At 34.0% G+C, this 13,743-nt stretch overlaps 2 protein-coding genes and 1 pseudogene across 3 annotated transcripts; 1 reads left to right on the top strand and 2 right to left on the bottom strand.

Moving 5' to 3' along the window:
* The first annotated feature begins 1,018 nt into the window (after positions 1-1,018).
* On the top strand, positions 1,019-3,241 carry LOC143634272 (DNA-directed RNA polymerases II and IV subunit 5A-like). Its single transcript, XM_077102403.1, has 4 exons — positions 1,019-1,230; positions 2,490-2,669; positions 2,770-2,883; positions 2,967-3,241. Exons 1-4 carry the CDS (start codon positions 1,030-1,032, stop codon positions 3,090-3,092), a joined length of 621 nt encoding a protein of 206 aa, XP_076958518.1. The 5' UTR covers positions 1,019-1,029; the 3' UTR covers positions 3,093-3,241.
* Positions 3,242-3,651: 410 nt separating this feature from the next.
* LOC143634271 (mediator of RNA polymerase II transcription subunit 28-like) lies at positions 3,652-9,201 on the bottom strand (annotated as a pseudogene). Its single transcript, XR_013153824.1, has 3 exons — positions 9,039-9,201; positions 8,683-8,795; positions 3,652-3,968 (listed from the first exon to the last, which is right to left on the bottom strand). The product of XR_013153824.1 is annotated as a mediator of RNA polymerase II transcription subunit 28-like (transcript).
* Positions 9,202-11,127: 1,926 nt separating this feature from the next.
* On the bottom strand, positions 11,128-12,707 carry LOC143634307 (large ribosomal subunit protein eL22z-like). Its single transcript, XM_077102428.1, has 2 exons — positions 12,476-12,707; positions 11,128-11,367 (listed from the first exon to the last, which is right to left on the bottom strand). The coding sequence occupies exons 1-2, from the start codon at positions 12,685-12,687 to the stop codon at positions 11,223-11,225; spliced, it is 357 nt and encodes a 118-aa protein (XP_076958543.1). The 5' UTR covers positions 12,688-12,707; the 3' UTR covers positions 11,128-11,222.
* Between the last annotated feature and the right edge of the window lie 1,036 nt (positions 12,708-13,743).

Here is a 13,743-nt window from a genome sequence, read left to right as displayed (position 1 = left end):
TTATAAGAGAGAATCGGATAGAACTCTTTTCAAGGCACACTCTTCAAATGGCACAAGAGCCTCTATTTATAGGCAATCTGGAGTGAGAAGCACGGCCCCCGTGCATTTTTATGACATGTGCCAGATTTATTTTGTCGTTTCTGGAAGGTAGGCACGACCCTGTGCTTCCTGAGGCACGCCCCCGTGCTTTTTAGTGACATGTGCTAATTCTTTTTGTCGTTTCTGGGAGGGAAGCACGGCCCCGTGCTTCCAAAAGCACGACCCCGTGTTTTGCTGTTTTCTTTGGTTTTTCTTTGTTTTTTTTCATTCGTTTCTTCGTTTGAGGCTTGGATTCACCTGAAAATACATTTTAACATGATAAGTAGTTCTTTTAACTATATTATTTGATAGAAGTTGCAGATTTTAGAGATTATTTGATGCTAAAAAGATGTATATTTTTATATACATCAGATATAAACTAAAATAAAAAACTGTAGTATCATATGACCCCACAGGTTCATGTACTACTCACACCTTAGAGCACCCGCAACACCAAACCATCATTATCAGATTCCAAAATTTTCTCATAGACCTTAACTTTCTTTCGTAACAACATATCTCCACAAAGCTACCACATCGTCACCTACTCTTACATTTAATTAAATTATTTTATAACAAATTTATTTTTTATATTTCATGTATGTTTTGATAATTGAATATAAATCAACATAAGTTAAGCAATCATAAGGACTAGCTCCTAGGGATTCAAACCCCATAGTATACAAATATTTGGTATTTCAAAAAATAAATAAATTATTATATCCTATAATTTACAAAATCCTGCTATGAAAAATTAGAAAACGAGTTGAGAATGCTTAAAATGTCAAACAACCATTACTTTGTAGCTAAAGTCAAAATAGATTTGCAATAAAATGCGAAAAGCAAGGATCATATAAATAAAACTTAATATTAATCCAATTCACTTAATTTGAATAAAATTGAACTCCCCCAACACAAGACACAAACCTAATTGACCACCGGAAGAAGAAGATGTCGTTGTCGGAGGAAGAAGTGAAGAGGCTGTTGCGAATACGGCGAACGGTGATGGAGATGCTGAAAGACAGAAACTATCTGGTCGGAGAGTTCGAGCTGGAGATGGACACAAGGCAGTTTGTTCAAAAGTATGGTGAGCATATGAAGCGTGAAGATCTCGTTATTTGTAAGTCAATGAAGAACGATTCCTCTGAACAGGTGATGCTATACATACATTCTTTGATTTCTATTAATTAATTGCTTCTGTCTGATAACTACTCTTAAGCTTTTAGGGTTTACTAACTTAGCCCCCTTTTTATTATTATAATTTATGTGTTTTTTTTCTCAAATATACATACATACACATACCAATTTTTATATATTGAAAATCCTCAAAATAGCAATTAATCGGAGACAGTTCAAAAAGCTCGGGCTCGTCTCTCGCTCGATAAAAGCTTGAATAAAACTAGCTAAAAAAAACTTGATTTGGAACATCCTGAGCTGAGTTGACTCATTTTTGTAACCGAGCCAAAATCGACCTAGGCTCGGCTCGATCATGGCTTGACTCGTTGGCTCGATCTTAATATCATTTAACTTCAAAATCGAGCTAGAGCCTTAATTGAGTTAGACTGTTTAATTTTGAGCCCAAGCTCGAAAACGCCCCTACTCGACTCGTGAACAGCCCTAAGTCGGTGGAGTATCAACTAGTGGTTAATCGGAGTTTAGATTAGATTTTTACAACCTTGGTATTAGTAACATTTGCAGTGTTGGAAATCCCCAAAATTGTCAAATAATACTTATTTTGAAAAGTTATCTATAAAGGTTTGTGTATATGCATATGTATATATAATTTTGAAAGAACACATATAAGGGGGTGTTTGGCCTAGTTTTTTTAGCAAAGCATATAGCTTTTTTAGCTTTTTTTTTACAAAATAAGCTTAACTTGGTGTTTGGCTTAGCTTTTTTAGCTTATGCTTATAAGCTTATTTGAAGATGGTTTTTTAGCTTATTTGAAGAAGCTTATTTGTTTAAGGGGGTAAATTACTCATTTGCCTTCAAATGGTGATGGATTAATAATATTGAAGCAACTTATTACGGTAGAAAATTAAAGAATGATGGATTTAACAACTTATTAAGACGTATAATCAGCTTGTAGAATATAAGCTAATCCAAACACTTAAAAAGAGCTTATCAAATAATAGAAAATAAGCTATAAGCTACTTCAAAATATAAGAATAAGCTAGGCCAAACACCCCCTAAAAGGTGTTTGACTAGTGCTCAGTAACACTGAATCATTGTAATAACATATACTATCAAATAAAAATAGTCATATCTTTGCTCAGTTGAAAAAAAAGCTTATGATTAAATGAATTTTTTTCTGTTCATGTAAAAATGAGCTTTGAAGTTGCTTACAAGTGCTGCCGGTTGTTATTCTAATGTCTTTTTTTTTTAAAACGTGTGCTTGTATTACAAACCAGATCTATGTCTTCTTTCCTGATGAAGCAAAAGTTGGAGTGAAGACAATAAAGAATTATATAAACCGTATGAAGTCTGAAAATGTCACGCGTGGAATCTTGGTTGTGCAGCAAAATCTCACTCCTTTTGCAAGAACTTGCATTAGTGAGATATCAACTAAATTTCACTTGGAAGTTTTTCAGGTAACATCCCCTTGTTTTATTCTCCTTTTAATTCTGTAACTAACTAACTAACTAACTTGTACAGTATTATAATTTAACACAATTGGTGTAATTACTGCAGGAAGCAGAGCTGTTGGTGAATGTTAAAAACCATGTTCTTGTTCCCGAACATCAGGTTCTTACAAACGAAGAGAAGAAAACGTTACTCGAGAGATACACAGTTAAAGAAACACAGGTCTGTTTATATATTTTTTTTCTTTATATTTTTGGACTTGATTTCTTTAAGTGATTGTGTTTATAATGTTGTTTTGTTTTCAGCTACCTCGAATTCAAGTGAGTGACCCCGTTGCTAGATATTACGGGCTAAAACGTGGACAGGTCGTGAAAATTATTCGGCCGAGTGAGACTGCTGGTCGTTATGTCACTTACCGATATGTTGTTTGAATCCTGATTGATAATATATGAAAGTGGAATTTACTGTGTTGAGCATTTGCTAAATGTGATTTGTAACACACATTTTACTTAACATTACCTTCTTTTAATGTGTTTTGTATTGATGGAGTGAAAGGTTATGTTATTTGTGTATTATTTTTGGTTGTGATGAATGGTTATGTTAGATATCAAAGTTTGATATATGCTAGAATCACAACTATTTTTGGTAGAATAACACATGATAGCAACGTAGTTTTATGTTTTTAGGATCTATGAATTTAACAACCTTGAAGAACTTGTTTTATTTATATTTATTTACCTACAATACAATACCTTTACTGTTTTACCACAACTTACCTTCAAACTCTAACTAACACTAACATAGTTTTTGTCAATATGTCATTTACTAGATGATTGGTAATAGGTGAATATTATTCTGATAATTTTCAAATAGATTGCTATTATAACTTATAAATAAAAAATTTGGAAGTGTGATATTGTTTCACATCCAAATTGATACAAATTGAGAGACAAACTAAATCAACACTTTAAATAGAAACTAATCAATTGCTTAGAGCATCCGCAACAGCGACTGTGCCAGGACTGTAACTCAATAAATGCTTGCAAGGTACAACCAAACAAACATTTGGAAACTCTTCATGAAAAAAAGTGTTTGCAAGTGAAAACTAAACTACAGAAACAGAAACTATAAACTGAACAATAGAATGTTGTTTGATCATACATTTAAAAGTTTTAAACTCTCTCCAGCTCATCATTATGTTTCCGTAATTGGTCTTTTAACTCTTTTCTCCACCCCTGGATCAATCTTTCCTGTTTCTTGATGAGATCCGTCTTCGTCTTCAGTTCTTCTTCCATCATCGCAATGTCCTGCAAACATTAATTTTCAGAATTACCAACTCATAGAAACCTTAAAAAGATTTCTCGAAAACAGCTTATTTAGCACCGATAAGCCAAAAGCCATAAGTTTGTCGTCTTTGAATAATCAAATTGCTTGTTGCATTTTGATACTCAATAACAGTTTCATTTGGTAATGTAGTGATAAACACCTTATCAGGAAAATGCCACATAAGCAAAACAGCGGTAATCAGGTAATCAAAATCGACAAAGTAATTGAAGAACAAGAACATAAAGATGAATGCAGGTTACTTTGATCAAACAAGGTAGACTTTTTTTTAATTAACAGAAACTAAAAACTTACATGCTGTCAAAAGTCAAAACCATGGCCCATCAAATAGACCCAAAATCTAATCCTAATTATACTCAACTTCCTAACTAAAAGATAAGCCAAACTAATCTATGATCATCTTGACCCGTTAGATAAACATAAACAGTTAAAAATAAACCCAAATAAAACCCTTTACTAACATCTCCTAACAAGATGACTAAATAAACAAACTTTTAACGCTTGAACCAATATAAAAAGAGTAAACTGATCAAACTACGATAATGATTATCTATATTACATTATAATACATATAGGCAACCTTCCATATTCCTTATTCTCTCTCTCCGAGACGCCTTAAAATTAAACTGTCATGAAGTCTCCGGCAACTCTCCGGGAAGTCACTAATCTCCGGCACATTTAAAGAAATTATGTTACCAGCATTAACGTTGAACAGTCAATCGGATTTGATGACCTGTGCGTTTCAATTCCAACCTCTGAGCTTCCTTCACCTTTAAACCCCCCCCCCCCCCGGCCACCCCTCTAATTTGCCTGATGGAGACGTCAATCAAGCCCGCGCGTTTCATCATCGTTTCATTCTATCTGCTCAGAATTCAAACGCCGTTCTCTCCGATTAGGGTTCGAGGTATCGTTTCCACTTAGTTGAACTTTAAGGTTTGATTACAAAATGTTCCTTCTTCTTTAGTTCTTTTAGGTTTTTCTTTTCACTTACTCAGATTGTTCAAATAATATTTCACTTGTTGGATTATATATATTATGATATGAAAATGTGAAATTTGGCCTTGATATGGGAATTAGGATAGCCCGGTAAGCTTAATTGTTTTTACTTAAAACTTTTTATATTCAGCCAGTTGGTTGTTAATGGTATATTCTTATGTTAACGTTTAGGTACTCGGTACTTGCCATATTTGGATGGAAAGGACGGAGATTACTCAATTATCGTGGAATATGTAAATGGAGAAGAAGTTGGTGAACAAGTGGAAAATGAAATCGCAGATAAACAACTGTCAGCAAAAAGGTTCATGATTTTGGTTTTGGTATTCCATATGGCGAGTTTCTTTTTCTGTTGGTTCATTATATTGAACTTTTAAATATCATGCTATTACAATAATAATCATTTCTTTAACAAATCATTTAACACGTAGCATTGTTTTTACTGGTGGACTTATTGGTTTTATATTCTCAACAAACCATGCTTCTTTAGTAGCTAGTGGAGACTATGGTGGTGCTTTGCTGGTACTTAGCATTTTAAGCTTAAAAATATGGAAACAAGGCTAATCCAGCACACAATTCATTAGGCAATTAGGTAAAAATTATAATGAATCAAATACTATATGTTGGTGTAATAAAACATTCCTTACATTCAGTATTTTGTAATTATTTCAGGAATTGCTCCTGCACTCCTTTGGAAGAATGTTCAAGCATATTCACTGGTAATATACTATTTATTACACTCGCTATTTATTACTACAAAATATTCTTTTTGTTAGGCAGATAAAGAAAGTATTACCAACTAGATTCAACATTTTCTTAAGGTAACAAGATTTGACAATTTCAATCCATTTACGAATGAACGGGTCGTGTTAAATATAAATAGTAGCAACACTATAACATGTCAAACGGGTCATGTGTTTTTGGTACATACAACCTTCTAAACAAACACTATTAAAAATAACATATTATCATTGAAAATTTGTAAGACAAAGTTTTCATAATTATATTAAATGCGTTGATTATTTGTAAGTGTGTTCTGAAATAAAGACAAAAGTTGCTTACAGGTAAACCCAAGTTGATCCGACCCATTTTGACGAGAACCTACTTCAATACTATTGCATATCATGTAACATACGAGGAGAACTCAATCCTGCTGGTACTATTGCATTCTCTAATAATCATTTGATGAAAAAACCACATTGTCAGGTCATATGAAAGGATACGCAGGTTCTGTATTTACTTGGCTTACTACCTTGTTTTAGTTCGAGGGAAAAAGCACGCCTTGTGTTTTTTTAGTTTCGTTTCGCTTTGGTTTCAATTTATTCGGTTTTTGGTTTCGGTGTGGTTTTTTATTTTCTATTATTAGTCTCGTTTCAGTTTGGTTGTATAGGTTCATTTTGGTTTGCTTTTGGTTTCGTTTAGGTTTGGTTTCAGTGTGGTTCAGTTTTTTGTTTTAGTTATGGTTCGCTTTCGTTTATAATGGCGCCAACAAAATCGGTTATCGGGCCAACAGAAAATGACTCGATTGGAACACTAGGATGAATATTGTAAACGGCTCGATTGGAACAACATGATGAATATTGCAGTTGTTACAGTGAGAGGGTTGGACTTTTATATGTTTTAGGATCTAAAAGTAAAATGTTTACTAATTATGAAAGAAGTTATACACTTGTGGTTTCTAGAATGCGTGTTCGTTAAAAGTTTCGATAATTTTGAAAATGATGGTTTTACCCTTTTTCCAGGATATCGGCCCAACAGAAGATAGCTCAACTGGAACAGCATGATGAATATTGAAAACGGCTAGACTGGAACACCAGGATAAATATTGCAGCTGTTACAGCTATAGGGTTAGGGTATTATATACACAACAAAATGAAACCAGCGGTAAATGCTTGTGGTTTCTAGATTGGGTGTTTGTTAAAAGTGTTGTTTAATTTTACTAATGACAATTTTACTATTTTGCCAGGTTATCGGGCCAACAGATTTTCCTTATGAAAATTTTACTATTTTGCCAGGTTATCCGGCCAACAGTAAACGGCTTGATTGGAAATAGCAAAAAGGGTTGGAGTATCTACATGACAAATTGAAGCCGCTGATTATATATATATATAGCATGATTTGAAAACTTCAAATATTTTGTTGTGTGAGGATTATGATGCAAAGTTATCAGATTTCGGGTTGTTAAATGTGGGCCCGCTTGTATATAAAACTCATGCTTCAACCCGGCTCGTGGAGACTTACGGTTATATGCAGTTTATTATTGCAGTTGTTATTGGAGCTAATTATAGGCTGAAACTATGTTAATGGGGCTATATATCGCTTGGCATCTTATAAGCCTCTAAGCGCTTGCTTATGATCTCTAAAAAATATAAAAATCGCCTGATTTGGTTCAACCTAACGCTTTTGAAATCAAACTAGGCCAGTTTTGCTCGGTTAAGATCAAACTTGGCCCAGTTTGACCTGTTTGAAATAAAGCTGGCCCGGATTGACTGTTTCAACCCAAACATGTTTTCATCCGGACCAACCCAACGCAACCTGGTCGGTTTATTTCTAACTGCTGAATATATCGCAGGCAGATTGCACAAAACACGATCCTGAGGTGAACAGGGAAACCGAGAAGAACTTCGCAGAGCTTTTATTATAAGAACTAAAGCTACGCGAAGCCGAAACATTAGAAAGCCAACAACGCGCTGACATGGCACTTTTGGAGGCCAACAAGGTGACATCACAGTATCAGAAAGAAGCTAACAAGTGTAACTTGCGGATGGAAACTTGTAAACAAACTGAGCGTGCTCACGTTCGTTCCTTAAACTTTAACCGAACAAACGATAGAACGGTCACAATTAAACTATGTTAATGGGGCTGTATATCCATTGACATCTTATAAGCCTCTAAGTGCTTGCTTATGATCTCTAAAATATTCTTTTATTTTTGTTTCTATACTATGTAATGGTAGAAGATATTGTCGTATTGTTTATTTATGTTATAGTTAAGTTAGTTTTTTGTTCATTTTGTTTGCCTTTGTTTTGTTTTAGATATTATGTTTTTTTTTCATCAAACTTTTTTATAATATTTGTTAGTAATTAAAACTTAGTCAAGTGTATGCTCACCTTGCAACTTGTGACGTTAAAGACTTATCACTCTATTTGTCTCATCATCCTTGTTTTTACTCAACATACACTAGCACATGTTGCATTAACCTATAGCAAACTACAATACTCTCACAAACCGTGTTGATGCCATCAAATTTTTGCCACGAGCTTCACTCATACAAACTGAATCCTTATTGAATCTCCGCCGCAACGCGCGGGCATACCTACTAGTTTTCTATTATGAATAAACTTGCACGAAACTTACAAGGATCCTATCCATCTTTTTATATCAAACAACTTCCTAAACATACTATGACTCAGATTACGAAACTAATTAACCTTAAACTTGTTTGTCATACTAAAATAAACTGTCATTAAAAAAAAACTAAAATAAATTAAGCATATGGACTAATTATGATTAACTTCCAATAGTCTGACCCGTTTCACGTATGAACAAACCAAGATTATTCCAACAAAAACTACCAGCTTAGGAGGTCACCGAGTATAACTACCAAAACAGACAAACCATTTAAAGTCCACTTTATTAAAACTAAAAGCAGAAAATCATGATTATCATCCGAATGTTAATTACCTTTTGCAAGATTTCTTCTTTGGTTGGCTGATCCTCACGCTGCAAACTGATAAAGTAAAGTTGGAGTTTTTTAGCAGCCTCCATGAAATCTCTAGCATGCCTCTCCACATCAACTGAGATAAAAAATAGAAAAATGTTATAAAAGATAAAACCACGAATGTGTAGGCACTCCAAAATGTCAAATTACCAGGCCATTATACTTTTTTTTATTTAAATGTATTTACCTATATGCAATAATGTTTCAAACAGGACATTATCCTTTTTTTGTAATGCACTTATTTTGACACTTGAAAAATGTCAAAAATGACCAGGCCAGAACATTAACAAACATAAACAGAAAACAAGAGATTACTTACTCTGATGTGAAGGATGAGGAGACCGATCAATCGCTTGAAGCTCTCTTGCAGGAAGACACGGGAGTAAAGCAGCCTCCAAGGCCATAACATAACCAATCATATCATCCTTAGGTGGCGGTTGCATCTGAGCATCGTGTGTATCACCCAATTGTCTCTCAGCCATAATCCTTTACTCTCTTAAACGCAACAAAACACACAATTGACCATACAATAATAATTAAGAGAGCAATCATAAACTAACAATTAATTAACCAGTTTGTAGTACTAGATCCCCTTTGGACTCGTAAACCAACCATTAATTAACAGAGTATAAATTGGTAACATGAACAATTTAATTTGCTAATTATTCTCTCTTGATCAAAGAAAGAAAGAAAGAAAGAATTACAAGTGGATATCAAAAGCCAACAGTGGATGGAATCTAATACAAAGTAATAATGGCAATTCATTTTCTATTCTATCAAAATCAAACCCTAAAAAAGTAAATAAATATATTCCGAAATTGCGAACTTGCAGTGACTATCGGAACGGAGATGGAACTGAAGGAATTAATAATATCGGAATACCTGAATGACATAATAATATCGCCGGAGAGATGCAGATGCAGCTGCAGGAGATTCGTACAACGGTAAGAGGTGTGTGTTAGCGTGTGTCCAGTACTCCAGTATGTAAATTACGACAACTGGGCCAACCCCCACAAGCCCAAACCTCTATTTTTATTTTTATTTTTATTTTTTTAAGCATAAATCTTTATATTTTTATCCTTTTTTTTACGCCTAACGAATCTTTCAATTATGCTACCGGCTAAATTCACTACATCTTGATACACTTTTCTTTCGATTATGGGAAAACACTTACCTAAAGGCAACCCTCTATGTCCTAATCCGTATCGAATGACATAGTTTCTTTTATTATGCACAATAATAGTTGTGGGCTACACAGGTTGGAGGTTAGGTCAGATGCAACACTGGTTATCATGTCGCGTACATAGTTACTTTAGCTCGGATTGATAAAAAGCTTGAAACAAGCCAAGCTTTTTCAAGCTTGAATCTCAAATAAAAATAAAGCTCGTTTGGTTATCGAGCTCGAGCCTTGTATGGAAAGCTCATTTAAGCTCGTTCAACCTAAACAAGCTTTGAGTATTTTGTAAGTTTGTCCTCTTTTGAACTTTTATGAATTAATTTTATAGTGTACAACCGAGCTCGAGCCGAGCTTTAGCACGTTTATGGTATTGCACGATGTCGACCCGAGCTTAGGCTTGTTATAAAAGAAAAATAATTAAAAACATATACAAATTAATTATATAATAAGCGATCGAGCCCAAACTTGAAAAACTAACGGACGAGCCAAGCTAACGTTTTAGAAAAAGATCTCAAAACAAACCGAGCTCAAGCTTTAGATAAAGAGCTCGAAACGAGCCGTGCTCAACCTCTCGTAAGTCATAGTTGGGCTCAGCTCAGCCCATTTACACCCTAAAAACACAAAACATAAAAGAATATTGGTGGAACTTATGATCCAAGCTAGAGTTACCACTAATGTAAGACCATATTGACAGATATTGTTATGGTTGGTGACTGTGAATACGAAAGATGATTTTCACTTTCACTAAAGTGGTGTTATGGTTGGTCATTGTGAAAGTACATTAAATTTTAAACAAATTGAAAGAAAATTTGATTAAATGATTGTTTTTTAGGAGGTGTAATAAAATTCTAAACTACCATTCTATTGCTAATGCAACTTTACTTTCATGTGTAACCTTGAACTAATTGAACTCAAATGTTTTTAAATCAAGAGATTCTAGTCATTCTACCATTCTCGTTCTTGTTGAGTTGTTTCTAAGACATATAAGATCAATACCATGCCGGTGGCCGTTTTTGCCATTGACTTACTCAAATGTCACAACTTTTACTCAAATATCAAGTCTTTTACAGCCAGAGATTATAACTCACATCAATTACTTAACTTACTAAAACTCATGTTTCTACACGATTCACAAAGATTTATACTGGTAAATAAATTTAGTAAAGAATAATAGTTTATGATCAAGAAATTCAAAGCAGCACAAAATTAGTGAAAAGATGCATTTGCCACAATACACTTCATATAAAAAGAAATCTGATAACATACTTTAAAAGCCAATCCAGGTAAAAACAAACAAACAAACATAAAACAATGTTGACTTTCCGCTCAGTCTTCCTCTTCACCCTCGTTCTCAGCAATGTTGAAGTAACGTAGCTCGTACACATTGCGTTCTTTGTTGGAAGCAATCACCCGAAGCCAATCCCTCACATTGTGTTTCTTCAAGTACTTCTTTGTTAAGTACTTCAAATACCTGAAAAAAATGCAAGAAACCATCACCTAAAAAGTTTCAAGTCTGTTACTGTTTCTACATGTTGGGTAATAAAATAGTGATAACCAACACGATTAAATAAACAACGCCTGCACCTTGGATTCTAGTTTTATGCACTTTGGTCAGTAGTGGCTCAGTTTCAATCTTATACACGATTAACATATCACCCAGCTTCCCATTAAAAAGGTAAATTAAAATTGAGAGAACACAAGTTAAAAAGCCCAATTTTCAAACCATTGAGTACCAGTTGTTACTTCCGAAATTATATAAACACCAAATTTGTTGTTTTCTGTATATAGAGATGTAGACATGCGGTTCGCAAGCTGCTCAAAATTAGATTGAAAAAAAAACTCAAAACAAGCCAAGCCGAGTACGAACACAGCCTTGTATGTGAAAACCGTTTACACGTGTTGTGCCTTAACGAGTCTTGAGCATTTTAAATTTTAGCTCTTTTAAGACTTCTATGTATAAAATTCACACTGAAAAAACAAGCTCAAGCAAACTTTGACTCGTTTAAGATACTGAACACGAGCTCGACCCGAGCTTTGGCTCGTTTAAAGAACTGCACACAAGCTCAACGCGAGCTTAGGCTGGGTTAAAGTTATTCAAAAAAAATAATAATAATTAAAAACGTTAACAAACTAATTAACAAAATAAATCATGACCAGGTTCAAGGTTTAAAAAAACTCAAAAACGAACCGCACTCAAGCTAGCGTAAGTCAAAACAAACCGAGCTCTAGCCTAACAAGTAACAACTTTGATGTAATATACCACAACCGAACTAAAAACTTGCTAGTGAGTAGTGACGTAGTATAATATACCACAACTGAACTAAATCTATAAGTCCAAAAAAGTTACATCACTATGTATTAGCATAACTAATATTATTAGTCATATAATGTATATGATCAGTCAAGTATTGTATAGGTTATGCAATATATGACTAATATAAGTGTTAATGTGTTATGATAATATCAAAATAAACACCTAACAGACATACATACATACATTCATGAACGAACTAACAAAAGCTACAAAATCAGCAATAGAATAAAATTTAATTAACAGAATAATAAATAAATATTAATACCTTTTGGAGAAGTTGCTGTCTGCGGTGACGGAGATCTTATTCTTCTCACGGGAAATGGTGACGGAGTCTCCGAGATTACCAGCTTTGCCGCCGACTTTGATTCTCTCCTGAAGAAACTTCTCGAGAGAAGCAATCTCCATGATCTTGTCCTCAACTGGCTTCCCGCAGTCGATCACGAACGTCGATTGCTGCTTCTTCTTTCCACCACTCATCTTGCTCCTGAAACACAACACTAGCTTAACGTAAACAGACTGCCAATTGATATTATTATTATTATTATTAGTTCAGTTCTTACGTGCTGGATTTACTGGTGGATGCTGCGATGATGAGTTAAGTTAGGGTTTTAAATTAGGTTATTAGTGGGTTGGACTGTGGAGTTGCTGGGCTAATGCTCATACAAAGCAGCCTCATATTATGGACTGGGTTAGAGTTAGAGCCATAGAGGTGTATAAAACCGGTTTTAAACCCACCGGTTTGGTCAACGGCTGGTCAAAACCGGTTCGGTTTATAAACCAGTTTAGAAGCTAGATAGGTTGGCCTGGTCATGTAGTATACGCATTCACATCCGAAGCTAATGCCATTTATATCCAAAGCTAAAACCTTTGGAACATATTCACGTAGTAAATGTGTTATTATTGGCACCAAGATTTTCAAACATGTTTTCTAAGAAAAACAGAAACCTTACAATAATACTTATACTATTAAATAAATGTTTGAGTTTATCTCCCTAAAAGTGTGAATTTTTTGAGAATTATAAATTAAAATAGTATTATCTTTTGGAAAGGGATAACACATGATAAAAAAAAAAAACAAAGTTCATATAAGGAAATTGTGAGAGATAAAAAAGCATAATCCTTGTAATAAGTGGTTATTGGTCCAATATTGAAATATAGCACTTAGTTAGGTTTTTAGGGTTCCTTATGAATATAATGTATATTATCTTTTCGAAAGGGACAACACATTGTAAAAAAACAAAGTTCACATGGGAACCGAATCCTTGTAGCAAGCCATAATTGGTTCAAAATGACAAAAAAAAAATAAAGTTCACAATGAAACTACTGTGAAAGATAGAAAACACAATCCTTGTTGTAAGTCATAAGTTTAAGATGACATATGAAAAACAAAGTTCATACGGGAATATGCATATTGGTTGTTTAATAGCAAGTTATTTTGTTAGTTGAATTGTTAATTCATACATGTTATCCAAAATACCATTTGTTAATTTTACTTTAATGGCTTTATTAGGATGAAGCCCGTGTATTACACAA

The sequence above is a fragment of the Bidens hawaiensis genome, unplaced genomic scaffold, assembly GCF_021521415.1.
Source record: "Bidens hawaiensis isolate Kalapana, Puna unplaced genomic scaffold, B.hawaiensis_p1.1 tig00007041_1, whole genome shotgun sequence".
NCBI lineage: Eukaryota > Viridiplantae > Streptophyta > Magnoliopsida > Asterales > Asteraceae > Bidens > Bidens hawaiensis.
This window is presented reverse-complemented; position numbering and strand designations above follow the sequence as displayed.